At 40.7% G+C, this 27,505-nt stretch overlaps 1 protein-coding gene across 1 annotated transcript in view; it reads left to right on the top strand.

The window, feature by feature from the left end:
* NDRG1 (N-myc downstream regulated 1) overlaps positions 1-17,505 on the top strand; it is a 79,367-nt gene extending 61,862 nt beyond the window's left edge. The window contains exons 12-16 of the mRNA XM_044669241.1: positions 1,229-1,280; positions 5,667-5,714; positions 9,733-9,768; positions 11,650-11,701; positions 15,223-17,505. Coding sequence (XP_044525176.1) covers positions 1,229-1,280; positions 5,667-5,714; positions 9,733-9,768; positions 11,650-11,701; positions 15,223-15,458 — 424 coding nt within the window. The 3' untranslated portion in view covers positions 15,459-17,505. The remainder of the gene's footprint in view (positions 1-1,228; positions 1,281-5,666; positions 5,715-9,732; positions 9,769-11,649; positions 11,702-15,222) is intronic.
* The last annotated feature ends 10,000 nt before the right edge of the window (positions 17,506-27,505 follow it).

Here is a 27,505-nt window from a genome sequence, read left to right as displayed (position 1 = left end):
AGTCCAACCTGCCAAGATGGTATAGGATAAAGCTGGCTTTTTCTGAAGCTAATCCTAATCGAGGAGAACAGAACAGTGCCCACCAGGGCAGTATTAATTCCTTCTGTACACATAGGTAGTGGGCTGAACTTAAACTTAGTTGCCTACTTGGTATATTTTTATGGGGTTGCCCAGAAGACCCTGCTTCCAGATTTGAATATGTTAAATCTACTTCCTCTTTTTTTTAACATTTATTTTTCATAATTTTTGAGTTCTATAATTCTCTCTCTCCCCCCCCTTCCCTTTCCTTGATAAGGAAGGTAAGCACTTTGAAATAGTAGATTATACACATACAGTCATATAAAGCATATTACTACATTGGTTATATTGCAAAAAAGAACAGACAAGAAAGAAAGAAAAGAAAAAACAAAGGAAGCATAAGTATGATTTGATCTGCATTCAGACTGCATCTGTTCTCTCTGAGATCGATAGTATTTTTCATCACGAGTCCTTCAGAAGTTGACTTGGATTGTATTGATTAGAATAGCTGAGCCTGTCAGAGTTGATCACTGTTAGAATATTGCTGTTATTGTGTACAGTGTTCTCCTGGTTCTGCTCATTGTACTCTCTGCATCAATTCATATAAATCTTCCCATCTTGCTCATCATTCATTTTCAGCACAATAGTATTCCATCACAATTGTAGACCACAGCTTATTCCACCATTCACCAAATGAAAGGCATCCCTTCATTTTCCAGTTGTTTGCCACCACAAAGAGAAAGAGCTGCTATAAATATTTTTTGTAGAAATTATATATATATGTGTATATATATATACATATACAATACATATATTTTATACATTTAAAAAATCTCTTTTGAGTTTTTTGTTTTTATCTTTCTTTGATCTCTAGGTTATAGACCTAGTAGATTCACTTTCTCTTAAGACAAAACCTCATATTCCATTATTAGAAAACTCAAAATGAAGATGTTCCTGCTAAAGTCCACTGAACCTTATATTCATGGTAAAATGTAAAAGATTGCTAAATGTACTTTTTCTAGGAGTAGATTTTGACGGGCAGAAGAGGGTGAAGAGAAAAAGAGAACAATAAGCATTTGAAGGAATGGTGGTAAAGAGGAAATGAGGTCGGCTTGTAAGGAGAAATAGAATATACAAGGAGAGGAGTCTGGTGTTTCTTACTGCTGGCCCTTCAGACTGACTTTATTTCCTTCTCTCCGATCATACCTAGGTGCCCTGCATTGTTAGTGGTTGGAGACAATTCACCTGCGGTGGATGCTGTGGTATGTAATACTCAGTTTTCTGTAATTACAGCACTACTATAAAGTAAGAGTGTTAGCATCTGGAGTGTTGGAAAGATCTGGAAGATGAAGAAGGAGTAGGTGTAATGTGCCACTATTTAAAAAAAATTAACTAAGCCACTTCATATTGTCCTCTTAAGTATTTTTTCCTCTTTCCTTTTATAAGCCCTAGACCAGAGAGAGAGAGACAGTGTCTGTAAAGAGGGAGGTGAGAATCCCATTGGCCTTTGCCCTTATTAGACCACTCCTGGAGTATTGTGATGAGTTCCGGTAGAGCCTGGGCATGGATAAGCCTAGAGAGGTTAGACAAGAGAGCGAAGGAATTAGAAATCTTGCACAGTGAGGAGGGGAGTGCAAGAAACAAAGGTTGCTTAATCTAAAGGGGAAAAATACTACTTAGAGGGTATATTTGAATTTGTATTTGAAGAGTAGATTTAATCTGTTTGATTCCTGAGGGAAAAATAGGATTATTTGAAAGACTATTTTATTGATGCTTTAAAAAAAAAAGTACCCATTTCAGTGGATAGAGTCCCAGACCTAGAGCTAAGAGGTCTTGGGTCCAAATGTGACCTCAGACATTCCTAGCCGTGTGTGACCCTGGGCAAGTCATTTAACCCTCAATGCCTATCTCTTACTGCTTTTCTGTCTCACAGAATTGATATAAGACAAAAAGTATGGTTCTTTTAAAAAGTCACTCTTGTCATGTGTCCTAGTGACAGTCTCCTCTTTCCCTTGTAACAAAGGAATAAGTTAACAAATCGACACATTGTCCATAAATGCTGGAGTATGCCTCAGTCTACTCATGTAGTCCACCACCTACTTCTCTGCCAAGAGGCAGCATATGTGCTTTGCCAGCCATCCTCTGAAATCACATAGATCATTGCATTGAGGTTTTTTAAATCTTGTTTTCCATTACATAATTGTGGTTAAAATGTAAATTATTCTCCCCATTCTGTTTGCTTTTGCATTGTGGGTGGGAGTTTTAGGGAGGCAGATTTGGACCCAGCATGAGGAAATACTCTCTAGTGATTGGAACAGCCCCATGCAGAATTGGCCAGCTCCGGAGAGCGTGTGGTGGATGTCACTGAAGGTGTTTTACGTAGGGGCCGGCTGGGATGCCTGCTGTCGAGGAAGCTGTCTCTCTAAGAAGGGGCAACACAATAAGAGGGCTGGTCTCTGTGACCCTTTATAGCAGAGATTCTGTGAATAACATATAATATAGCTCAGATTGCTTACAAAAGCTCCAAGGAGCAAAAAAGCCTCTCCTTCTTCCCCTCTCTGATAAAGGGCTAGAATTTTAATGACCAACTTTGGGGAACCCTGCAAGATCATAGATTCTAGAGTTCACTGAATTCATCTTCCTTGTTTTTAGAGATGAGAAAATGGAGGCCCAGAGTCAGAATATGAAAAATGAGAGTATGATGTGCTCATGCCCTGGTGAAAGGGGAATGGGCCCCAAATAAAGAATGGTTGAAGGAACCCCGAGAGTTGTTCAATAAGAATTTTTAAAAGATCTACGATGTACCAGTCAAGCCAACAAGTATTTATTTAGTGCATCAGGCACTGGGCTAAACCCTAAGGATTCAAAGAAAGCCAAAACAGTCTCTCCTGACCTCAAGGAGTTAACTTCTCTTTTCTAAGATTTTATTTTCCTAATTACATGCAATAACAATTTTGAGCTAATATCCTAGCTGGGGAGACAACATGCAAACAACTACGTATCAACAAGATATACTATAGTAGATAAATGGAGAGAATCAGCCAAGGGAAGGGGCTAGCTTTAAGGGGAATTAGAAAAGGCTTCCTATAGCAGGTGGGATTTTAGCTGGGACTTGAAGCCAGCAGGCAAAGAGAGGAGGGAGTGAGCATTCTAAACATTGGGGGACAGCCAGGGAAATAACATACTGGTGTTAAATAATTTAGGTCATAGGTTCTTCCCCCTTTGGAGGTTAAAGCCTAGCATGCCCACTTTGTTGTCATAATTCCAGGTCTGAGATTCTGTGTTACATGAAGTGGCAGAGCTGAGGTTTGAACTTGGGTCCTCTGACTCGGAATCTTGGGCTCCTGCCAGGTTCTCTTACTCTTCTCCTGCATTTGATGAATAAAATATTCATTGATAGTTGGGGTTTGGCCAATCTCTAGGAGAGAGCAAATTCTGCCCTTCTTCTAGGTAGCTCTGCCCAGGGTCCTCTGCTCCTTTCCAAGGTTGTTTTGGAGGTTTGGTTATTTTTTAATTGCTCCAAGGCGGGTCCCACAGTATGTGTCATCTTTTGGCAGTCATTAAAGCCACAGAACTCTGCCAGCTACCCCCTATCCAGGGTGGTTGGATAAAGAGCCAAAATCTTGAGTTTGGCTATTAAAGTAGTCTCGTTCCTTTTAGCTATCCATCTGGGACTGCTCATCCAGTCTGCCCCTGATACCCGCTCCCTCATGCCACCCCCACCAGGCTTCTGAGTGACTTCACCTAAATGTCATCTCAGCCTTAACTCAGAAAACCAGCTGGCATCTTTGTTTACTGCCCTGTTTGACAGGGATGGCCCTTCCTCTCAAGGCTTCTGTTGCCTGGCAACAGGGCCCTTTGTCTCTTTCCTCTGCATCTTCCTGGCTGCTTTTTATCAGTTGGTTTTTTTGAGTGCATTTGCCACTTTGCATCTTGGGCCTCCTAGTGGCTTGCTGAACTTTTGGGTGGCACAGCCAGAGCCAGGGAGGCTTGACCCTTTTGCCAGGTCAATTGAGAAAATGGTGATTATGAAGGATGCCCAGTAGGTGGGGTTCAATTTCTCAGACTCTACTAGGATTCTGATGTGGGGAGTAGGTAGGTTGGGTGGAAAAACAAATTTAAAGAGAAGATTGTCTAAGTAGTATGTGGCCAGGGACAGAATTGAAGGTTGTTGAGCTAGTCCTGGATCCTTCCATTTTCATGGGAAAGATTGAAGTTGGGGGCAAAGATGGGTTGTTTTTGCTAAAAAACCCTCCAATCTCCCTGAGAATAGGAATTGATTCTTCTCTGTCTTTGTATCCCTAGTGCTTGGCACATAATAAGGGACTTAATAAATGACTTTTGACCTTTTGCAGCTACTACAAAAGCCATTGTGATCTCAGATTTTATTAACAAAAAGGTGGTGGCTAGAATGAGAGGTGGAAAGCGTCTGAACTGCTCAGATGATGGTGAAGTGTATCATGTGGAGTTCAGGATCCTCTGTTTTAGGAACAACACTGACAGATTGGATCACTTCCAGAGGCAGACACTCAGAATAATAGGTACCATTTGGAACAGCTGAAGAACTGTAAATGTTGGAAGGAATGTTTAGCCTAGAGGACTAAAAGCAAAAATTAGATGGGATATGAGTCTGGCCAACCATTTGTTAGGGATGTTGAAGGGGGGAAATAACCTTTTCAGGTGACTCTTGGATCTCTTCCAATTCAGAAAGTCTGTGAAATGGGTATCATTGAGAAAAAGGAAAAAGAAGTAGGTTTGTTTTTGTGTGGTTTCAGAGTGCAGAACCAAAACTGGTAGATAAACGTTATAAGGAAGGTAGATTTTGCCTCTACAAATGGAAATTTCATCATAAGTAGGTATGTGGAAGCCTTATGGTCTGCTCTGGAAAGTGATCTCCCTGTCACTTAAGCTGTTTATAGAGAGACTATATAACAATTTGTAGGGATTCTTATAGAAGAGTCCCCAACATCGGGTGGGGGTAGGATTTGACCTAGGCGTTTCTAACATTCTTTCCAATCTTTTTTTTCAGTTTTTAATATTTTTGCCACTACATTTCCACATAAGTTTTGTGATCCAAATTGTCTCCCCTTCCTGGAGCTGACAAGCAATTCATTCTCCATTATTATACAGATATTATCATGCAAAACATATTTCCATATTATTCATTTTTGTAAGAGAATAATCTTATAAAACCCAAATACATACCCAAATAAAAAAGTGAAAAATTATCCTTTCTAATTCTCAAGTTGATAATTCTGTAGAATTTTAGAGATGAAGGGGATTCTACTTAGTTCACTTCATTTTAGGTATGAAGCCCAGAAGTGGGAAATAATTTGCCATATATATTAAATTTTTTAACCCCTCCTTTCTGTCTAAGAATCAATACTAAGTATTGATTTTAAGGCAGAAGAGCAGTAAAGGCTAGGCAATTGGGGTTAGTGATTTGCCTGGGGTCACACAGTCAGGAAACATCCAAGGGCAAATTTGAACCACATCCTCTCAACTCTAGCCCTGGCCCTGTTGTCCCACCCAGTATGTTTGGAAAGAAACTGAGGACATGAATTTAGATTTTCTTTTTTTAAAGCTGTGGCTGTAGGAGTGAAGTCTCTAGGAAAGCAAAGATAACTCTATCCTTCTGTGTTTCACAGGTGGAGTGCAACTCTAAACTGGATCCAACCAAGACCACCCTTCTAAAGGTAACTTGGCAAATGAATGGACATTGGGAGGTGGGGGAGGGAGGAAAAGGAAGACAGGTAGGAAGCTTTTATTTCTTTTCACACGTGTAATATATTCCTGCATGAGGAAAAAAGATATTTCTTGCCCAAAACCATATATAAAAGGGAGCTGATAAAGTCTGGGTGGAGAGTTGGGGAGCCATGGCCCCAGAGTCAGAAACAGCCAGGAAGAGAAGGGACTGGACCTGTCCCCAAAATGTAGTCTGCAGGAAGGAAATCACTAGTGGGTAAAGGGGACCAACATGATGGATGGGTACTCCAGAGTGAGACAGTTTCAGGACTTTAGAGAATTTCTAATCATACTGTTAGTGCAATCCAGAGTTAGATGTGGAGAGGGTAGAAGAAAGAGTACTAGATTAATTTGTTAGATAAATGCAAATTCTCTAGGGAATCCCAAGGAGATTGAGCCCAAGTCTAGATTAAAGAATAATAGAGTGCTGTTGGCAATCATTCAATCCACACACATTATGCCAAGGACTGTATCAGGTCTTGAGGATATAGAAAGACAAAACTAAAGCAATCCTTGCCTGTAAGGAGCATGCATTCCAATAAGAATGACCTTGTTCAGTGAATCTTCAGTCATGTACCAGTGCTCATGGCCACCATGCCTTCTCATTTTTGGTCCATGCTCTTTCATATCTTTTTCACAGAAAAAGGCCACTTTATGGGAAGGCATATTTCTTCTTTCTTTGAACTCCCCTTTACTAGGTAATCCTCTTGAATGACTGCTAATAGTAGCTACTATTATGTGCCCCTTCTATGTGCTTTTTGATTATTATCTCATTTGATCCTGACAACAAGAGGTGTCATTTTTATTCCCATTTTATAAATGGGGAAACTGAGGCAAAACTGTTTCCGTGATTTGCCCAGAGGTCAGCTCTTCCTGCCTCTAAACCTATCCACTTTGCTACCTAGCTACTTCAAATTAGGCAGTAAGTTCTTAGAGGGCAAAGAAAAACTGCCTCGCCAACATATTCATATCCCCAGGGCTTAGCACATTTGTTGTGAGTTATTTTAGTCCTGTCTGACTCTTGGTGCCCCATTTGGGGTTTTCTTAGCAAAGATACTGGAGTGTTTTGCCATTTCTTTCTCCTGTTTTTTTTAACTGATGAGGAAACTGAGGCAAATAGTGTAAAGTGACCTGCCCAGGGTCACACAGCTAGAAAATGTCTGAAGTCAGATTTGAGTCTTCCTGACTGCAGCCCTGGTACTCTGTCCATTGTACCACCTACCTGCCACATTGTAAGAATGTAATGAATTTTTTTTTCATTTGTTACTCCTTTCAGGATATCAACTTGGATTGTCTCAATGCATGACTTCCCTTCTAAAATACATATATGTCCTTGGTGACAGGAGAGAGAGAGAATAATAATCTCTAAATGTTCTTTCAGGATTACAAGTGCTTTCTCCCAACAGCCCTATATGATTTATCTCCATGGAGATGGACACACAGAATACAGTACATGACCCATCCAAACCAGCCCAACTCAGGAGAGGTTGCTATTTGTTCAGGGCGCCTTCCATAGAGAGGGACACCTACTGGCCCCCAAGCCAAGAGCCAGAGAGCCTTTGACTCTCAAGGCCATTCATTGAAGGGCAAGCCCAGCTCCTGGAGTCCAGCCAAGGCTCTGCAGACTGTCTGTTTGGGAATGTATTCTATAATGGATTTTAAAAGCTAGCCCGAGGCCAGGTTAAGAGCTGACCAAGGGCTGGTGGATTTAGTTTGCTATTGCTTCATAACAGATGTTACACAATGAATTGGTGATAAATAATGTGTTTCCTTGGAGTTTCTAGTGGGTCCCTATTGGGAGGCAGGAGGAATCATCAGACTCTTGTTTCTTCTTACCTGGGCTTGGGAAGGGGCTGATTGCATGAGAAGAGAGAGGAGTTCCCATAGGTCACCTTCTTCCTCCTTTCCTCTCTCAAGAAGTCTTTGAGCTTGCTCAAGGAGGGAAGGACCAGGGAGCCCTAAGTTAGGAGCTTTCCAATGCTGAAATTCCAAGAGGTCGTCTTGTTTACAAACCCCAGAGAGGGCAAGATGGTGGTCCCACTGACTGTTGGAGACAACTGAGACAAGATGCTTGATTTTTAAGCTAGTTTTCCTTTAATCTATACTCTAACCTCTATACTCCAGCAGAATTTTAGTTTTAAGAAGTTCATTTATTCACTCTCAATAGCCATCTATCAGTGATTAGTCCTTGTCACAGGCCTGGCACATTAGTATGTTGAACCAAATTGATCTAGACAGGTCTCTTTGAGAGCAAGGATGGGACAATCCACAACAAGCACAAATTTCTCTCTAAAGATTCACTTTTAGAAATAGGGGCAGCTAGGTGGCTTAGTGGATAATAGTGCAAGACCTGGAGATGAGAAGTCCTGGGTTCAAATCTAGCCTATCTTAATTCCTAGCTGTGTGACTAAGCAATTCCCTTAACTCCAATTTCCTAGCCCTTACTGCTCTTCTTGCCTTGGAACCAACATGTTTTAAGAGAAAAAGTAAGGATTGTTATTATTATTTAAAGCAGGTGGAGGAGCCAAGACTCAAACTCCTCTGTCTCATGACTTCTATCTAGTCAAGTGTTCTTTGTTATTTCAGAAGGCTTCTCTGCCTAGTGTGATGTTATTCCCCTTTGCCCTCAAGTGTTTTTATGTCTTTTATCACATTTTGCCCATTCAACAACCCTATAAAGTCAGAAAGAGAAGCATTTTATAGTTATATATATTTGCCCTGGTCAGACACAATCAAGGTTTTCTTAAGTGCCAGGCACTGTGCTAAGAGCTGTAGATACAAAGAAAGGTGAAAGATATCCATTGCTCTTATAAGCTCAGTCTTCTAAGGGAGAGAGCTTGCTGACAGCTAGGAATGACTGGAAGTAATCGGGAGAAGGAGGGCACTAGCACTGAAGGGTATCAGGATGAGCTGCTTCTAGAACAAAGCTGTTTTTCTAATGCTGGATTTATCAGTTCTGTTGTTGTTCAGTTGTTTTCAGTCATATCAGATTCTTTGGGACCCTATTTGGGATTTTCTTGGCCAAAAATAATAGGAATAGTTTGCCATTTCCTTCTCCAGCTCATTTTACAGATAAGGAAACAGAGGCAAGCTAGTTTAAGTGACTTGCCTAGGTCACACAGCTAAGTGTCTGAGGCCAGATTTAAACTCACAAAGTTTAGTTTTCCTAATTCCAGCCCTAGTATTCTCCCACCACTCCATCTAGCATTTATTAAGTACTTTCTGTGGGACTTTACTAGGCACGAAGGAAACAGACAAAAAGGAGATAGCACCTACCATCAGAAAGCTCATGTTCACTTCAGTAAAAATAACATTCATGCTTACAATTATATGCAAAATGTCAATTCAAGGTGATTTCCAGGGAATGGAGAAGAAACTGATGGTTGACAGAAAAGCCTTATGAAGGAGGTTTTGAAGAAAAAACTAGATTTAAAAGATAAACAAATAAACTTTATTATCAAACTAGATTTAAAAGACAAATAAACCTTATCATCTGTCTTAGTATCAGTTCTAGAATGCAAGGGTGGCCAAAGCTAGGCAATCAGGGTTAAGTGACTTAACCAGGAACACACAGCTAGGAAGTGTCTGAGGCTATATTTGAATCCAGGTCTGACTCTATCCACCTAGCTGACTCTATCCATCTAGTTGCCCTGAAAACTAGATTTGAAGACAATGAGGTGAAGAAGGGAGACAGACCCTGGATTGCAATGGATGGAAGTTTTAAGGGGCATCAAATTGAGGAAAAGCTTCCTTTGATTAGCGCTATCTAAAAAGGGCAGCTTTGAAGGTAGTAAGTAGTGGGTCAGGCAGACTGATGACCAGTTGGGGTGCAGATAGAGAGAGGACCACACAGGTATCCCTTTTCTGGCCTGTCTGGCTTCTGGGACTTCTGGGGTTTCCTATAGAATTCTGTAGAGTTTTAATGCTTTGTTTTTCCCCCCCATCCTGAATTTTTTTTTCTCTTTCTAGATGGCAGACTGTGGAGGCCTGCCACAAATTTCTCAGGTAACATTTGATTATAATTGATGCTCTAAAACAGTACTATTTTATTTAGTGAACATTGCAAAACTGGGAAGTGGGATCTTGCTGCCTACAGCTTTAGCTATAGCTTTAGAAAATGCTATAGCTTTAGAAAATCATCAGGCCATGTTCTAGAGAATAGTTTTGCAACAATTCTGCCCACTTTTCCCCTTCTTCCACCACCCCTTTGTCCCCCATAGTTTGTTGGTTGTTCAGCATTTAAGCCCTTAGCCATTGTAAATGCCCTCAGCATTTTCACAACACACAAGGAATACCAGGGAGAGCTCTCCACCAGCACAAAATGATTTTTTAACTCATTTAGTGAAACTGTTTTTCATTAATCTCATCCCTAATGTCAACTTTCCTTTTTTTCTCCTCTTCCTCACCTTCCCACTCTCTTCCCCAGTCCCACATTCTCCTCTTTCATTTCCTCCTCATCTCCTGCTTTCATTCTTCTACCCCATCTTCTTTCTCCACCCGTTGTCCCATTTTTTCTTTATTTTCTTTCTACTTATAGTACCCCAAATATAGAAGACACTCAATAACTGCTTGTTGGCTTGACCTCCCTCCCTTCTTCTCCATCTAAAATCTAGTCTAATGCTTTCATTCTAACGATAAGAAAATAACTCCATAAAAATGGAGATCCCTTCCACCCCAAGTTCTGCATTTCTACACTATTAATTATCCTGCACCTCATTTTTACTTATTTTTCACTTAAAAAAACCCTCACTCCCAAGAAACAGCCCTCATGTCCTTTACGTGATTCATCTTCTTTGAAGTTTCATTTTGAGAGATGGGAGTACCTAGAAGACGGTTTGGCTTGCCAAACCCCAAAAGGAACAGATGGTTTTGTAAACAGAAACCTGCTTAGGCCTAAGCTGCCAGACATGTTAATACCTACCAGTTACCCACGTTGGCAAGTTTCTAATGCAGCCTGCCCACGGGTGTCCTTGTGAAGAGTTGCCCTTAAGCCCTCACGGTTCTGGGTGGCAAGGGATAACCAGCTCTATTGTTTGAAAGGGGAAAGAGATATAATCAAATATTTGATTTCATGCCCTAAGTCCCTAAAACAAATACTTCTCCATAGCATTTTATTGTGTAATTATACACAATTTGTTGTGTAATTTCCCTAAATTAAATTGTATTGGCATTTTAAAGACAATGAAAACGTTGGGGTGGCAAGGAAGAAAAGGAATGAATTTGCTTCAGAAATTTGCCACACTCCTTAAAATCTCTTATGTTGAAATGTGGAGAGAGGCTGGGGGACAGAGTCCAAAGAAGGTCAAGCAGAGCTGGACTGCCCCTTAGGAATCTTCTATTCAGTTCATTCTACAGTTGGAGAAACTGAGCCTCAGAAAGGGGAAATGGCTTAGCAGGAGCCACCATTATGGATCATATAGTATTGTACATTTTAGTTCTGGAAGGGACCTTGGAGGCCATCCAAACCCTTCTTTTTACAGAAAAGGAAACTAAGGCCCAAATAGTCTACATATACATGATTTGCCCAACTAGCCTCTGACTGAGGCAGGACTTGCATTAATCTTTCTGAATTCAGATCCATCATCTTATTCATTATCCTGGGCTGCCACTTACCTTTGGAATTTGCTGTTTATCCTAGGACAGCCATTCACTGTTGCAGAGACTTATAGGGTACCCAACATGGAGCCTCCTGTAGATCTTACTCCCTGGGGTTTGAGAAAAGGCACCAATAAGACCCTCTTCCCCTCATTTCCCTCCACTTTTACATTTTATACCACCAATTCCCAGGAACCATTAGGCCCAGGAGAGGCTCAGGACTTCAGTTTCTAGGTTGGGGAAGTGACCCGACTGACCAAAGCTTTCTTTTTTTCCTCATCTCTCTTGCAGCCAGCCAAGCTTGCAGAGGCTTTCAAGTACTTTGTGCAGGGAATGGGATACAGTAAGTATATGCTCTGCTTGTTCCCCAAAGCAGAAAAAGGGTCTGAGCATCTCTCATCTAGCTTTGGGGAGCAGGGAGGAAGGCCAGCGGCCCTTAGGTTTGAGTTTGGAAATGCCCTAAAGCAGAGGGACTTAGTTTGCTCATCTCTGCTTGCTTATAGCTATCCCAGAATGGTCAAAAAGATGTGCAAGGCTGTCCTTGGTGGGGATTCCAACCTCCTTGGCCTTAGCTGTCCCATTAATACTACATTATCAAGTTTTGTCAGGCAGGATTGTCCTTTCAGTGAGATTTTTTTTTGTAAACAAGTAACTCATGTACAGACCTTATTTTTTATTCAGAGATATTTTATTTTCCCAATTACATGTCATAACAATTTTCAACATCTAAATTGTCTCCTTCTTTCTCTTCCCTCCTCCCTCAGAGATGATAAACAGTTTGATCTGGATTATATTTGTATCATCATGCAAAACACACTTCCCTATCGATCATTGCTGGCACAGAACCTTCTAAAACCATTGCCTACTTTCTGAAATAATACATTTGAGTAGAATTGGGCCATTCGTGGCACCATGCCATGGTGAAGTCCGCAGTCTTACCTGTTGGATAATGTAGAGTACCTTGCTCTTACAGCAAACATTTTTTTTCCAATTCTAGGAAAAACAGTTTTTAACATTCAGTTTTTTAAATTCAAAATTCTCTCCCTCTTTTCCTCCTTGAGACAGGGAACCATTGATAAGATTTTACACGGGTAACTCCTATTTCTATAGCACTTTTTGCTATTTGTGATAAAAAGATGATCTTCCCAACATTCCTGTGAGGCAGATAGTACAAATTTATCTCTATTCTCGGGGTGTAGGTTAGGAAGGTCAGATGAACTTGCCTGTGCCGTGAGAGACAGTTCTCCTTTTTCCACATGCAATTCTCCATTCCAACACATCTCAGCCATGTGATGCCCATTTAATACATTCTCTCCTATGGTCCATTTGTCTTAAGACTAAAGACAGGACAGCAAGGTTAGGACACTGGGCCTGGAATCAGGGAGGCTCATCCTCCTGAGTTCAAATCTGGCCTCAGACATTTATTAGTTGTCTAAACTCTATTTGCCTCAGTTTCCTCATCTGTAAAACTAGCTGGAGAAGGAAATGGCAAACTACCCCAGAGTCTCTGCCAAGAAAACCCCAGATGGGGTCACGAAGTGTCTGAAACAACTGAAAAATAACCAAAGCTTTAACCCTGGGTAACCTTTCTAGGAGGGAAGAATCAGACTCATGAATTATGTATTGGCTAAGGTTTCTCTTCTCAGGGGTAAGTGTTTCAGACTGATTGCCTGGCTTTAAGCCCTGAAGTAATGAAAATATTTATTTTTCTGGTATAACATGCCAGAAAGAATATATAAAAGTGCTTTGAAAACCATCAAGTGTCATAAAAATAGAATCTCTGATTATTTGCTTTTGACCCATTCATTATGAGGCAGAAGGCCTTCGTTTAACGATTTGATTTGAAAAAAGAACGTAAACAGAAGCAAAACGTATGAATTTGCCACTCTCTCTTCCCCACTGAGGCTAAAGTTTGTTCTTCAGCCAGAACAAACATATCCGTGGGCCAGTTCTGAAATGTAGGCTCATGCCTAAGAAGGATGCAATGATTTCCTGGATGCTCTATTTAGGTCTGTGGCAGTGGTGGCTAGTCATGGGCCACATTCTGTAGAATCTTGTGATGAAAGGGATGTCAGAGGTCAACCAGTCCAATCCCCTGCCTTCTTGGAAACCTCAGAGATAGCACTTTTTTGGTTGGATTTTTTGTGAAGGGGGTAGAGGAGAGTTAAAAGAGCTTGTGGGGGGAGTTATAGATTCAAGGGAAGGCATGACTTTATTTTTTTATTTTTATTTTTGGTGGAAAGAGGATATTTGAGCATTTATTAACAAGACTGCTTTATATTATAAACTCCCCGATATTATATTCTTCCTGTTCCCCTGAAAGCTCTGAGGGAAGAGATGGCATTATAGTTATCTTTGTACTTTTAGAGGTGCCCATGTCTAGATGACACACACCTATATATATATGCGTGTGATGGCGTATGCATATCTATGGATACAGATGTCCCAAAAGTCCTAGTATGGTTTTAGAGCTAGTTTAAGCCTTAATGCTTTAAAGCTAGACCGAGCCTCATGGAATGCCTTGTATATAATGGCTATCAGTTACAAAATGTCCATTCCTAGAGTATGTTAAGGTCTACAAAGCAACCCTATACAAGTTCTGTCTCACTGGTCCTCCCAACAACCCTATACAGAGGCCACCATTACTCTGTGTATTTAGCCCTTCTCCCATCACTCTCAAAAGTTTGCGTGTGCATATTCTGCTGTGTGTGACATGAGCTCTGTCTCCTGGGGTGCAGGTCTCTTCTCCCCTTCTTTCACCCCCTGTTGAAACCTCCAGCAGCACTTGCTGGCCAGTGAGGTAACCAGAGAGACCCACCAAGCGTCTCACATTTATTTACCTTGCAGGGTGTGACTCAGGGCTGATTTGTCTTGGAACTGGTGCCAAGTCTAGGCTTTCCTCTTTTTTTCTCCCCCATATAAATGTATGTTCTTGGTTGGGGAGGAGTAGAGAAAGCTGAGTCAGGCCCTTCACAGAGTATCCAGGCTTTTTCTTGGGAGTCTTGGTGCTGTCTGTTTTGAATGGATAGAAGGAAAAGCCAAAGCCTTGGAACCTACTTATTCCCACTTTTTTGCTTAATCCCAAAGGGAGGGAAGAGGTCATGGGGACAGGGCAGAAACCCCAATAATGGTTTATCCCAATAATGTGCATACAAATATGGCAGTGTATGTCCCTACTGTGCAGTGGATGTGCCACCCAATGTGTCTGCACATCAGATTGATTTAATCTGTTTGTTCCTTGCATAAAAATTGTGTACCTACCATGCAACTAGTAGGCTATTTGACTCTTACTGGTAGGGTGAGGAGACTGGTCTTAGAGCTACAAAGTCAAAAAGACCCTGGGAGCTCACAACCAAAAGGAAAAGTCAGCTTGTAGAGAAATATCTACAGACAGGCGATGGATAGGGTAAATAGGAAGTAATGATCAAAGGGAAGGGCTTGTAGAAGTTGAGGTTTTAGTGGGAATTTGAAGCATTCTAGCCTCGGAACAGCCAGAGAAAGTGTGCAGAGCCAAAAAATGAAAAGTCTTGTTCATAGAACGGCAAAGGAAACCTGTGTCATCAATCCAAAGAATATACGGTGGAGAACAAGATGTAAAAAGCCTAGAAAGTGGGTGGTAGGTTCTGGAGGGCTTTGAACACCAAACTGGATTTTATATTTGATCCTGGAGGCAATAAGGAGCCACTAGAATTATTAAAGGGTTTGGTGACAGGATAGAATTCCTTTCTTGCCCCTCTGATCCTTTTTTGGCAAAACATGGAGAGTTGGCCCAGAGGGATCGATTTTTTTTTTTTTTTGTTTTGTTTTTTTTTTTAGTAAGAACCTGCCATGATTGCCCCTCTTAAATCTCTTCTCTCTTCCCAGTGCCCTCTGCCAGCATGACGCGCCTTATGAGGTCCCGCACAGCCTCTGGCTCCAGTGTCACCTCCTTGGAAGGGAACCGCAGCCGCTCGCACACCAGTGAGGGGACCCGCAGCCGCTCGCACACTAGCGAGGGCACCCGCAGCCGCTCCCACACAGATACCCGCCTCGAGATCACTCCCAACTCTGGGAGCTCTGGGGACAATAGTGGGCTCAAGTCCATGGAAGTCTCCTGTTAGACGAGGGAGCCCCTCAGAGTCCAGCTTCTCCCTCCTGGCTCTGATCTGAACTCGGGTTTAAGTAGCTGCCTCCTTTCCCTCCTCCCCCAGCCCCACATCCCACCCCTCCTATATCACACTGCACATAACTTGGTATTAATCCAAAGCTTATTTTTGAGGGTGAGCTCTGGTGAGAACAGAGGGAGGTGGATTGAGGGAGAGTCATTTCAATGTTGGAGGGGTTGGGGGCGTGGAAAGATGGGGACCGATTTAAAGCAAGTCACTAGAGGGGGGTCTCTTGATTAAATTGTTCACAAAGTTCTGGTCGCTGCTGTGTTCTCTCACATCAGTCTTGAAGAGAGGCATTTTGCCCCCCAAAAAAGATAGAAGAGAAGAACCTCTTTGTAAAAAAACAAACCTTTAGGCTGGCCTGATTAGCAAGTTATATTAGCCTTTGGTCAAAGGTATAGGCCTGTCTAGTAACTGTTTCTTTGCAGAAAAAGGAAAAACTGACCCAGTTTGTAATAATAAGCAACACTACTATTTGGATGTAGGGAGGGACTGTCCAGTGCATTGTGGGTGACTTTTTTTTTTTTTTAATGAGGGAAAATGATAAAGCTCACATTTACACTGGCGGGCTTTTGTTTTTTTTGTTTTTTTTTGGTTTTTTTTTTTTTTGCAAACTTAAACTATCATAACTGTAGATACTTTAAAATTACATTGTGCATTTATAAGCCTTTTAATTTTGAAGCATAAAACCCATTTTCTTCCTGAGACCATTAACGTTCGATCAAAATAGTTAATGTAAATATAAGGCTTTAAACATGATGAAAGTTATTGACAGGCTTTTTTCACGTTTGTGGGATTTTGGCCTTGCTACACCTTTCCTTAAAATATGGTGAGAAACCTTCCTTTTTTCTTTGATTCCCACCTTCCTTAAAAGGAATCTTCATTCCTTGGCAATTTCACGGGGAAGAGTTTCATGATACAAACTGACATGCGTTTCTCCTCCCTGGCCCTCAGTTTCCTCATCTGTGAAATAATGATCTCTAAAGTTCCTTCTAACACTGATGGCTCATTGTTTTTCAGTTTCATGCTTCCAAGCCCCTTCCAGCTGAATCTATGATTTTAATTTCATTTATATGAATAATGGGGAAGAGTTGTCATAGTGCATAATCTTTCTGTGGCCTAGGTGCCTAATGGTTGTAGTACTCTAACCATGCCTAAAAACCGGGGAGAAGAAAGAAGAGTTGTTGTGGTTCTTCACATTGATCAGAATGCAGTCCTCTGCAATTCCATAAAGGAATATTCTAGCATCAGCTTGGCTAAAGAAAGCAACTCCCCCTCCATCCCCATTCCTTCCTGGGGGGAAAAAATAAATAACACTCTGGAATCTTGTATCTTCAAAAGAATTTACCTCTCAATTCTATTGTAAAAAATAAGTGTTAGAATGGTGGTGTTACCTATAAGAAGATAGCTGTGCATTTTGACTTTGGCTTAATCTTGTTAACTTGTTTAGAAATCATTTCGGAAAAGAGGGCTTTTGGTCAAAAGATAGGCAGAGAGAACCCTTGTGGGTGGGGGTGGGATGGGGGAGTGATGGGAGCTGTAAAATGTAAGATTCCGAAATTCCTGCATTTTTTTCAATTAACTCCCCTCCATCTTTTTGGAGAAAACATTGTCAAACAGAACAACTGATTATGATGTTTTTTGTTGTTTTTTTTTTGTGAACTGCTGGCTTATGGACCTATGCTTTTAGCTAATTATGAATTTTCCTATTGGAATGTTGATCATTGTAATTCAGCCTGTAGGGCCCGGTCATTTGATACCCAGGCACTTCAGAGTTGGTAGAAAGTATATTTTTAGAGGATGACCTGCCTGGGGTGATGTTGCTTGACTTGCCAGAGCTTCGGAGGCTTCACACGGTCATTGGGCAGAAGAGTTGGTGAGGGAGGCAGAAGTGACTGAGAACCAGTGGTGGACAGTAGGAATGCCAAGTATTTCCAGAAAGGTTTCTTAATGAGATATTTGTATTTATTTCCAAACCAATAAATTTGTAACTTTGCAATTCCTTGTGTCTTTATTTTTGCTTTCTATATTGGCCTCTGTGGGGTGATGGTGGATGGACCACAGACATTGATCTATTGATCACTTAGGCTAGAGTCATTGGCAGTTTATAGGTAGCCCATGTGTTTTTTCTTTTCTGATCCACAAAGTACCCTTGAAGGGACAGAAAAAAGAGTGGGCTTGTTGCTCATGTGTCCCAAATGATGAAAGTGGCTCTGCAGTAATCCCAAGGTCATTTGTCCAGAGTTCTTGCACAAAAAGTTGACCTACTTTTCCCCCATCTCCAATACCCAATTCAACTTTTTTTTTTAATCCCTTACCTTCTGTCTGAGAAGGCAGAAGAATGATATGGGCTAGGCAAAGAGTGTTAAGTGACTTGCCTAGGAAGTGTGTCCCAGGCCAGATTTGGACCCAGGACCTCCCATCTCTAGCCCTGACTCAATCCACTGAGCCACCTTGCTACTCTCCCCAATTCAACTTTTCTAACAGGAACATGCTCCTTAGTTAGATAGAAGGCTAGAAATATAAATACCTGCTGAGAGCAGAAACCCAAATTCCCAACTCATACTGAAGTAGACACAATGACTTTGAAAGGAGGCAAGGCAATGCCCCTTTTTGAAAATAAGATTTGTAGCCATACATATAAATATGTATTACATGTACATATGACAACCACAATGCATACAAAATATATGTAGGGTTAAACACTATTGTACAGATTGAAAAACTGGCAAATGTGGGCCATTTATATAGATCAGGTTGGCGAGATGAATGACCTATTGTAAGACAAAATGGTGTGAAGTTGCTTCTTACAATCAGTAGGAAAGGATAACCATGAAGAAAAGTGAGTTTGAGGAATCAGAAAAATTGGAGAGTTCTAAAAATGTGTATCCACATTTTATTCAAAGGTTGCCCATATATAGACAACATGGCATTCTGTTTTTTTAGATATGAAATCCTCCAAATGTGAACAGAGCCTGAATTGGATGGGATGTCAGAAATTGTCTACACCGATGATAATTCAGCCTTTATGTAGGCCCCTCAAGTGATGGAAGACACCAGCACAAGTCTAAATTTCATCTTATAATTAGGAGGTCTTCTATGTCGGGGGGCTTTAGGACACAAAGAAAATTAGGAATCTGGGTTAGAAGGTGCCAGAGAGAGTGTGCTGGACAGGAGTAGAATACCAGAGCAAATATAAGTCAGTGGACATAAAGGTAAGGGCTATGTGGGAGAGATGGAAATGGCATTGATGGGAAGATGGAATTTAAGCAGGGAGATGTCTTAGGAATCCAACTCTAAATTTAGAGGAAAGAAATACAGAAAGAGTGACTTGTGTAAGGCCATAGAATCCACCATGCAAGAAACATTTATTAAACACCTATTGTGTCCCATGTACTGGAAATAGACAATTCTTGCCCATGACATGCTTTCAGTTTAGTTAGCCACAGAAAACATTGTGTTTGTCTTGGGATAGGCATGAGCAGCTGGGGAGATCAAGGAAAGACTTCCTGTTAAAGGTGGTTCTTCAGCTGAGCCTTGAAAGAACCTAGGAATTCTAAGAGACAGATGAGAAAGAGCCAGTGTGAAAATGTAAAGGTGAGAGATAGAGGGCTCTGTAAGGAACAATGAGAAGGTCTGTTTGGCTTTCCCAGAGTATGCCTGAAGAGGAGTATCAAAGCTATGACAGTAGCTTGGGGTTGGGAATAAAAGAACTTTAAGTGCCAAAAGGAAGAATTTATATTTGGAATTTCTGCCTAGTTTGTCGACTCCCAAGACAAGACTGGCATTGATCCTAGTGGTAATAGGGAGCCATTGGGGTTCATTGAGTGTGGGAGTGACACCATTAAAATCTGTGCTTTAGGAAAGAGGTACTGGGAGGATCTGTTGTTGAGGGTGGGTTCTTTTACTTGAAGTCTTGCCACTGTGCCCACACTGCCTTCTAAAAAGGTATAATCAAATATATTCCTTGTAGGTCAAGAGCTTAGTGGAGACTCCATTGAGTAAATAATTACTGGTTTTCCTTCCTATTGATTAGCATAAAAATACAAACTAGCCTGATAATGAAGATGCTCTTTAGACCTGCTCCAATTTACCATTCAGGCTTATTTTATGAGACCCCTGTGTTGCTGCACAAGTATTAAGTAGTGTCCTAGGCCAACATACTATCTTATGCTTTAATGAATTCATACACAACATTGTCACACCTAAAATAAACTTTTTCCTCATCCCTCTCTCTCGGGATCCTCCATCTTTTGACATGCAGGTCAGATCCAGGGTCAGGTCAGGGAAAACTGTGAGGTCATTATAAAAACTGGACAATTTCTCCTCAAAAATCCAACTTGTTTTCCTCAATGCTTATTTAAGCTGTTTATCTAACTGCATATTATAGTCTGGACAGAATTCCTCATTTATTTGTCTGCCCTGTACACATTTTAAACTATTTGTCTAAAAGTGAACTCATAATTTTCCCCAAAACCCTACAAGCAAACAAAATTTAAAAAGCAAAAACAAAACCCTACTCTTCCTAACTTCCCTCTTACTGTTAAGGATTCCACCATTTGTTCTCTCTCTCTCTCTCACTCTGTCTCTGTTTCTCTCTTTCATACACATATCCACACTCCTCTCTTTCACACACACACACATATCCATACTCCTCTCTCTCTCTCTCCCTTCCCTCTCCCTCTCTCTCTCTGTTCACACACACTCTCTCTCTCTCTCNCATATTATTTCCCTCTCCTAGAATGTAAAGCTTTTCTGCTTTAATATCCCCAATGCCAGCCAGCACAGTACCTAGAATAAAGTAGTTCAATTACAGCATTTTGGTTAGTAATGGATTGAGTTGAGTTGAGTTGAATAGAATTGAGTTGAGATCACCATAGTCAAAACCCGTGTAAGCATCAGAAACAGAATGAAACCAAGTTCTCGCTTGACTCCAACTCCTACAGTCTTTCCTTAGCATTATGGTTACATAGCTTTAGCCCCCAGCATTCTGTCTTCTTATATTTGGTGGATCTTACACATGGAGTTGACTCTGGGACCAAAAGGTTCCTGTAGAGGAAGACACTTTCCCTTATTTCCCCATGTGTATTCTCTCTCTGCCTCTCTCTCTCTCTCTCTCTCTCTCTCTCTCTCTCTCTCTCTCTCTCTCTCTCTCTCTCTCTGTCTCACTTTCTCTCCTCATCTCCCTCCCCTTCCCTCTCCCTCTCTCTCTCACACATACACTCCAATCCTGTGAAACTGGCCTTATTGTTCCTTGATTAAGATACTTATCTCTTGGCTCCCTACATTTTCTCTGGCTGTCTTCCATGCCAGGAATACTCCCTACTCATCCCCACTTCCTGGCTTCCTTTAAATCCAAAGTAAAGTTCCACTTCCAAAGGGAAGCCTTTCCCAGTCAATTATAATTCTAGTGCCTTACCTCTGTTCATGATTTCCAGTTTATCTGATCTATAGCTTATTGGAATATAGTTGTTTACATATTATCTTCTCATTAGACTGTGAACTTCTTGAGAGCAAGAATTGTCTTTTGCCTTTTTGGTTACCCCAACTGTTAACCCAGTGCCTGGCACATATGCCAGTAAATGTTTATTTATTGACTGACATAGAAATAGGAAGCCCCCAGGCCAAAGCCTGCTTCAGGCACTTAATAGCTGTGTGATACTGGCAAGCCATGGAACCACTGTTATATTCAATTTTCTCATCTGTAAATGGGGCTAATAATGACACCTTCCTCATAGAGTCGTTATAGGATCAAATTATATAATATGCCAAGCACTCTTCAAACTTTTAAGTGCTACGTAAAAGTTTGTTATAATTAACTTCATCTCACAACTCTGAGGGACTTATGAGAAAGAACACTATCCATATCCAGAGAAAGAACTGTGGGAATAGAAACACAGAAGAAAAACAACTGCTTGATCACTTGGATCAATGGGGATTTGATCAGGGATGTAGACTAAACAATCACTTTATTGCAAATATTAATAATATGGAAGTAGGTCTTGATCAATGACACACGTAAAACCCAGTGGAATTGCTCATTGGTTATGGGAGTGGGGAAGGAGGAGGCGAGAGAAAGAACATGAAATGTAACCATGGAAAAATATTATAAATTAAATAAATAAATTTTTTAAAAATAGATGGACAAAAATAAAAAAAATTTCATCTGATTAAAGGAATTCCACTATGTTCAAAGGCTTGATGCAAAGTCAGTCAACTTAGCCTTTATTAAGGGTCTACTATGTGCTAGGCATTATGCTAAGTCCTGGGAATACCCTCCCCCCCAAAAAAGGCAAGAGTAGGCCTCAAGGAAATCACAGTCTAATAGAGAGATGACATTCAGACAACTGTGTACAATTAAGATATAAACAGGATAAATTGAAAGTAGTCTCAGAGGAAAGACTCCAAGATGTGATGTAGTGTGGAAAACTGTTCATGAAAGCCTGCCCCACTTCCATGCTTTACCAAAGGTATCAAAGATGTCCTCAATTTGTGTATTGGTTATTCTCATAAAGATTTTTTTGAGATGAGGAAGTAGGAATATGGGTCAGTGGCAAGGGCGTGTGAACCATGGGCCCAACTCATGCCAGCTCACGAGAGCTAATTGTTCAATTTTTCAGTGGGAGCCACAGTTTGGCAAACACTATCAAGGCTTTGGCAAGACGTGATTTATTATTTTGCTGATTGCCTAACTTAAGAAGGTGATAAGGGAAATACTAGTAATTCAAATTCAACCTAACACTATGTCATGGGGTTTCAGAGAGTCAAATGACAACATTCACCAGCTCACCCTTTGTTGGTAGTTACTAACATTATCTTGGGTGCTTCTTTGTTGGTGACAGTGGAATCTGTCATTTTCCCAAGTCTTCTCCAAAGTACTTCCCCAAAGGACCTTTCTTCAGCCACCTTGAATCAATACCTTAGTGCTCTCTAAATTGTGTCACCTCCAGGTTATAAACTCTCGTCTGTGTATATGAAGCTGACCCCATTTTCTTTTTCTAGAGTTCAATTTCTTTCTTTTTTTTTTTTTGGAGGGGGTATGTGGATATATAAAGCAACCTCCAAGTTTTGAAGTACTATATAAATATTAGTTATCCTCCTCATCATTATTTTTATTGTCCTTCCCATCCTCAGAAATAAGGCACTAAAACAGTACCCTGGACTCTTATGGCTCTTTTGTATTCCTTGTTTTTTTTATTTTTTATTTTTTTGGTAAAAAATTAAGATGCTGATTTTGTGGAAGAATGTGGATTATGAGAAACTTTCTATTCTCTCTTTATCTCTGGAATGTTTGGCCTAGTAAAGGTGAATTAATTTTAGTTGAGATTTTTTTTCTTAAAAGGAGAAATTTTACTTTTTTGATGACATTTTCCTCAAATTGGTTTTTCCTACTTACTTTTTTAAATGTTCATATATGAATTTCTTTTTTTTTCTTCCAGATTTTACAAAACTGAACAAGCATTCCTATATAATATACAAATAAAAAGAACACAGTACATAAATTAAATCACAAATCTAGTATATGTTTAACTTATTTTCTTCATATCTATGTAATCCTATCCACAAGTGTCACGGTCATTTTCACATTTCACCTTTCTATTTATTTTCTGGAGGTAACATTCACAGTTTATTCTTCCAGCATTAATTCTGTGGCTGTGTCCTGAGTTCAGTTTCTACTTGTTTATGTGGAACATTGGGCCTCTAATTTTGGATTCCAAATGGGGATTCTGGTAGAACTGATTGGGAAAAGATTGTTGTGAAAAGATCCTCACAGATTTTTTTTTTCCATTGAACACACACACACACACACACACACACACACACACGTCTTATTTGCTATTCTCCTTTCAGTTTCATCCTTAAATGCACTCAGGATAACTTTGCTTAGAGCAGGTAGGTGGCACAGTGGATAGATAGAGTGAGTGACTGGCTAGGGGTTAGAAAACCTACTCTTTGTGAGTTCAAATCTGACCTCAGACACTTACTAGCTGTGTGACCCTGGCCAAGTCACTTAACCGTTTGCCTCATTTTTCTTATCTCTATAATGAGCTAAAGAAAGAAATGGCAAATTATTCCAGTGTCTTTGCCAGCCTCCAGCATCCCACCTAGCCCAGCCACATTTGTGCAGAATATTTGCCAAGTTGACCTCAGAGAGTTCCCAAATCCACAATTTCTACCTTTTCCTTTTTCTCTCATCTCTCACTGGAGGAGGTATGTGTACAAAGGGTGGGAGGCTAGAAGTGAGGAGGGCAAGAAGACGGCTCAACCCTTTGTATCAGTTTCGTTGCTGCTTTGTATCTGAAAGTATCTTTACAGTATTGTTTTGTTTTGTTATATTGGCATTAGAGTAACCTTTCCAAAAAACTCATATCACACCTTAAAAATAAGATTGGTTGGCTGTGAATGAGAAGGGGAGAATTCCAAAGCAGAGAAGGGCCCTCCAGAGGGGGGATGAGAGACTTTTGCTATCTTTTCTAAACTCTCACTTTCTGTCTTAGAATCAATTCTAAGTATTGGTTCCAAGGCAGAAGAGTGGCAAGGGTTAGGAAATGGGGGTTAAGTGACTTGCCCAGGGTCACCCAGCTAGGAAGTGTTTGAGGTTGAGGTCTGGCTCTCTATCCACTGAACCACCCAGCTGCCCTTGATTCTTATTATTTTTAAGATAAAGTTGTTCACATTTTTCTTAGTAATTTCAGCCAGACACGTCTTTATTTTAACTTGGTGATTATATAAACTTGCTGATAACTTAATTATAGTATATGTGGTCAAAAAACCTCACGCAAAAACCAGCTAACACAATACATGTCGTGTTTCCACTTCCCTCTCTGACCTCTAAAATGAGGAGGCAGCTGAGAGATGATAGATAGAGATTTTGCTTCTTAAAAGGCTGACCTGTGTCTGATGCATACTCACTGTGTGTTGTGGACAAATCACTTCATCTATCAGGGTTCTGTGAAACTCTCTTAAGAGGATAATTTACTGAGAAGGTACACCCCTGACTCGATAGAGTGAGTTTCTCATCTGGGAAGATTCATATCAGTGAAATGACATCTCTCTCCTTAAATACCCAACCTCTAGAAAAACAGAGGAAGGGATAGCAGATTATGTTTATTTAGTCAGATTAACATTGAGGGAAGAGGGTAGCTAGGAGTTTCAGTGGAAAGAGAGCCAGGTCCTGGGTTCAGATCTGGCCTCAGACATTTATTTCCTAGCTAAGTGATCCTGGTCAAGTCACTTAACCCCCATTGCCTAGCCTTACTGCTCTTCTGTCTTGGAATCAGTACGTAGAATCTATTGTAAGACAGAAGGTAAGGGTTAAAAAAAAGCCCAACACATTTAGGGAAGGTCAAACAGGCACACTGACCACTTTGTGTGGAAGCCACTGGGCTGGTGGCCACAGGCAATAGCCACCTAGTGTCCTAGCATTTATATAAGCATTATTATAGAGGTTATCTTACTTGATCCTCATAATGCGATTATATTCATTATTATAATATCTAATGCTATTATATTTTATATGTTAATATAATATATAATTCTATAAAATGCTATTAAGTCATTATTGCATAGGTTATTCTCATTTTGCAGATGGGGAAACTAAGGCTCAGAGAGATGAAGGGATTTTCCTGGGCTTACACAGAGATTAAGTAACTGAGGTACCTCCAGCATTCTATCTACTATACCAACTACCTGATTAATTAATTAGCTTATGGTGGGGGTAGCTATATGGCTCAGTGGATTGAAAGTCAAGCCAAGAGACAGGAGGTCCTGGGTTCAAATTTGACCTCAGATACTTTCTAGCTGTGACCCTGAGCAAGTCACTTAACCCCCATTGCTTAGCCCTTACTGCTCTTCTACCTTAGAACCAATATATAGTATTGATTCTAAGATGGAAGGTAAGGATTTAAAAAAATAGCTTATTGACAGCCTATTAGATTGCAAAAAGCAGGGGTCCCAACCAGAAGGCAAATGGGCATAGCTCTGATAGCACCTGTCAGGTGAATAAAATGTTTGGGCAACTTTGGGGAAGGATGGAAATGTCAGTTCTTCTTAGTAATAAACAGACCTCTTTTTCCTGGAGGGGCATCGGATTGGATCAGTGGGGTGTCTGTGTTTCTCCTAATCAGAGAACATTTGTTTCTCTCGCCAATAGACGGTTTAATGGCCACACTTTGGCTTCAGATGGGTTAGGTTGTCAAGGGAAAGGGAAAAGGAAGAACCAACAAGGGTATTAGGCTGGTATTTGCCTGTAGCAGATCAGCCAAGGGCTGAGCTATGGAAATCAGGTTCTGTTTGGAGCTCTTGAGATATTCTGTTTTTTGCCTGCTGTGCCCCTTTCCCCTACATTTATTTGTCTCTGACTGCTTGTGTTACCCTCTTCATCAGAAGACACGCTCTGATCTGGATGGCTTAAAATCTTGTAACAGCTGTCATTCGAGGCTGGGCCTGGTTTTACAAATCCTTTCTATGAGCCAAATACAGGATTTATGTTTGAGCCCACTGATTAAACCAAGGTTTAAGCAGAGGACACAGCAAGGGTTGAGGGGAAGTATTGGACACTGGATTCACTCTCTACCTCTCCACCCCTCCTCCCTTAGTAACCTATTTAATTATTACTAGAATGTTTGACTTGGAAGGGAGGGACCTCCGAACAGGCAGTGTTAGGACTAGAAGGATCTTTATAGAATAGGGAGTGCCAGAGCTGAAAAAGACCAATATAGAATGGTAGGGATAAAAGAGACCTTAGAAGACATAATGCAGCTGAGAGGTGAGAGTGTGGGATTTGGAATGAGGGGGGAAAGCCTGAGTTCAAATCCTACCTCAAATACTTACTAATCATGTGACCCTCTGCAAGCCACTTAATCTCTCTGTGACTCAGTTTCATCATCTGCAAAAAAGAGATAGCACATACCTCCCAGCATTGTTGTAAGGATCATGTCTAAGATAACATATTGAAGTACTTGGCAAACTTTAAAGGTCTGGCAAAATTTTTTTCTTCTTCCTCTTCCTCCTCCTCCTCCTCCTCTTCCTTCTTTTTGCTCTTCTCTTTCCTCTTTCTTGTCCTCCTTCTTCTCCCTCTCCTCCTTCTCCCCCTCCTCTTACTCTACTTCTTCCTCTTTCCTCTCCTCTTCCTCCTCTTGCTTTTCTTTCTCCTCCTCTTCCTCCTCTTGCTCTTCTTTCTCCTCCTTCTTTTCCTCCTTCTCCTCTTCTTCCTCCTCCTCCTTCCTAATTCTTTTCATAGAATGTCAGAGATAAAGGAACTCCAGAGAAATCTAGTCCAACATCCTAATTTTATAAATGAACAAGAAAAACCAAGATAGGTGTCCTGTGGTCTTGCCCATGGTCCTAATCACAGGGAGAATGAAGGCCTGGAGAATTCAGGTGACCTTTGCGAGGTCATATGGGAACCATGGAGTGGAACCTAGATTTGAGCCAATGTCTTCTACCTCTGTCTGAGGCCAAATTTGAAAGCAGAACCTCCCCTTTCTAGGTCTTTGACTCTAAATTAGAACTCTTCACAGTATACATTTCCTAAATCTTCTAATATTTATCAAATCAGTTAGAGGGAACAGTGACAAACTGTATAGGATGAAATGCCCCCCATATATATGTTAAACAGTAAAAAAGAGGATAATACTAAGAGAAATTGGAAAAGAGACAAAATGGGGTAAATTTATATTTCATAAAGAAGCTCATGGCGGGAGTGGGGGAAGACTAATAAAATGAAAGGGTGAAAGAGTTTGGAGGCAGGTAATACTTAATTCTTACGGACACAGAAATTGACTCGGAGAGGGAAAAGGAATCAGATCCTTTGGGGCAAAGAATTCTATCCTGCCCTTTAGAGAATTAGAAGGGTAATAAATAGCCTGGTGGGGAGGGGAGCAATACAAGGGAGGTAGAGGGTGGGGGGTAGTTTAAAAGGCACCATAGTAAGGGGGAATCAATAAGAGGGGAAGTACTGAGAAGGGGAGGAATATTAAGGAGGGGAAAGAGAGGAA

This window comes from Gracilinanus agilis, chromosome 1 (assembly GCF_016433145.1).
Source record: "Gracilinanus agilis isolate LMUSP501 chromosome 1, AgileGrace, whole genome shotgun sequence".
Taxonomy (NCBI): Eukaryota; Metazoa; Chordata; class Mammalia; order Didelphimorphia; family Didelphidae; genus Gracilinanus; species Gracilinanus agilis.
The sequence above is the reverse complement of the archived record's forward strand: the minus strand, read 5'-3'. Positions and strand labels throughout refer to the sequence as shown.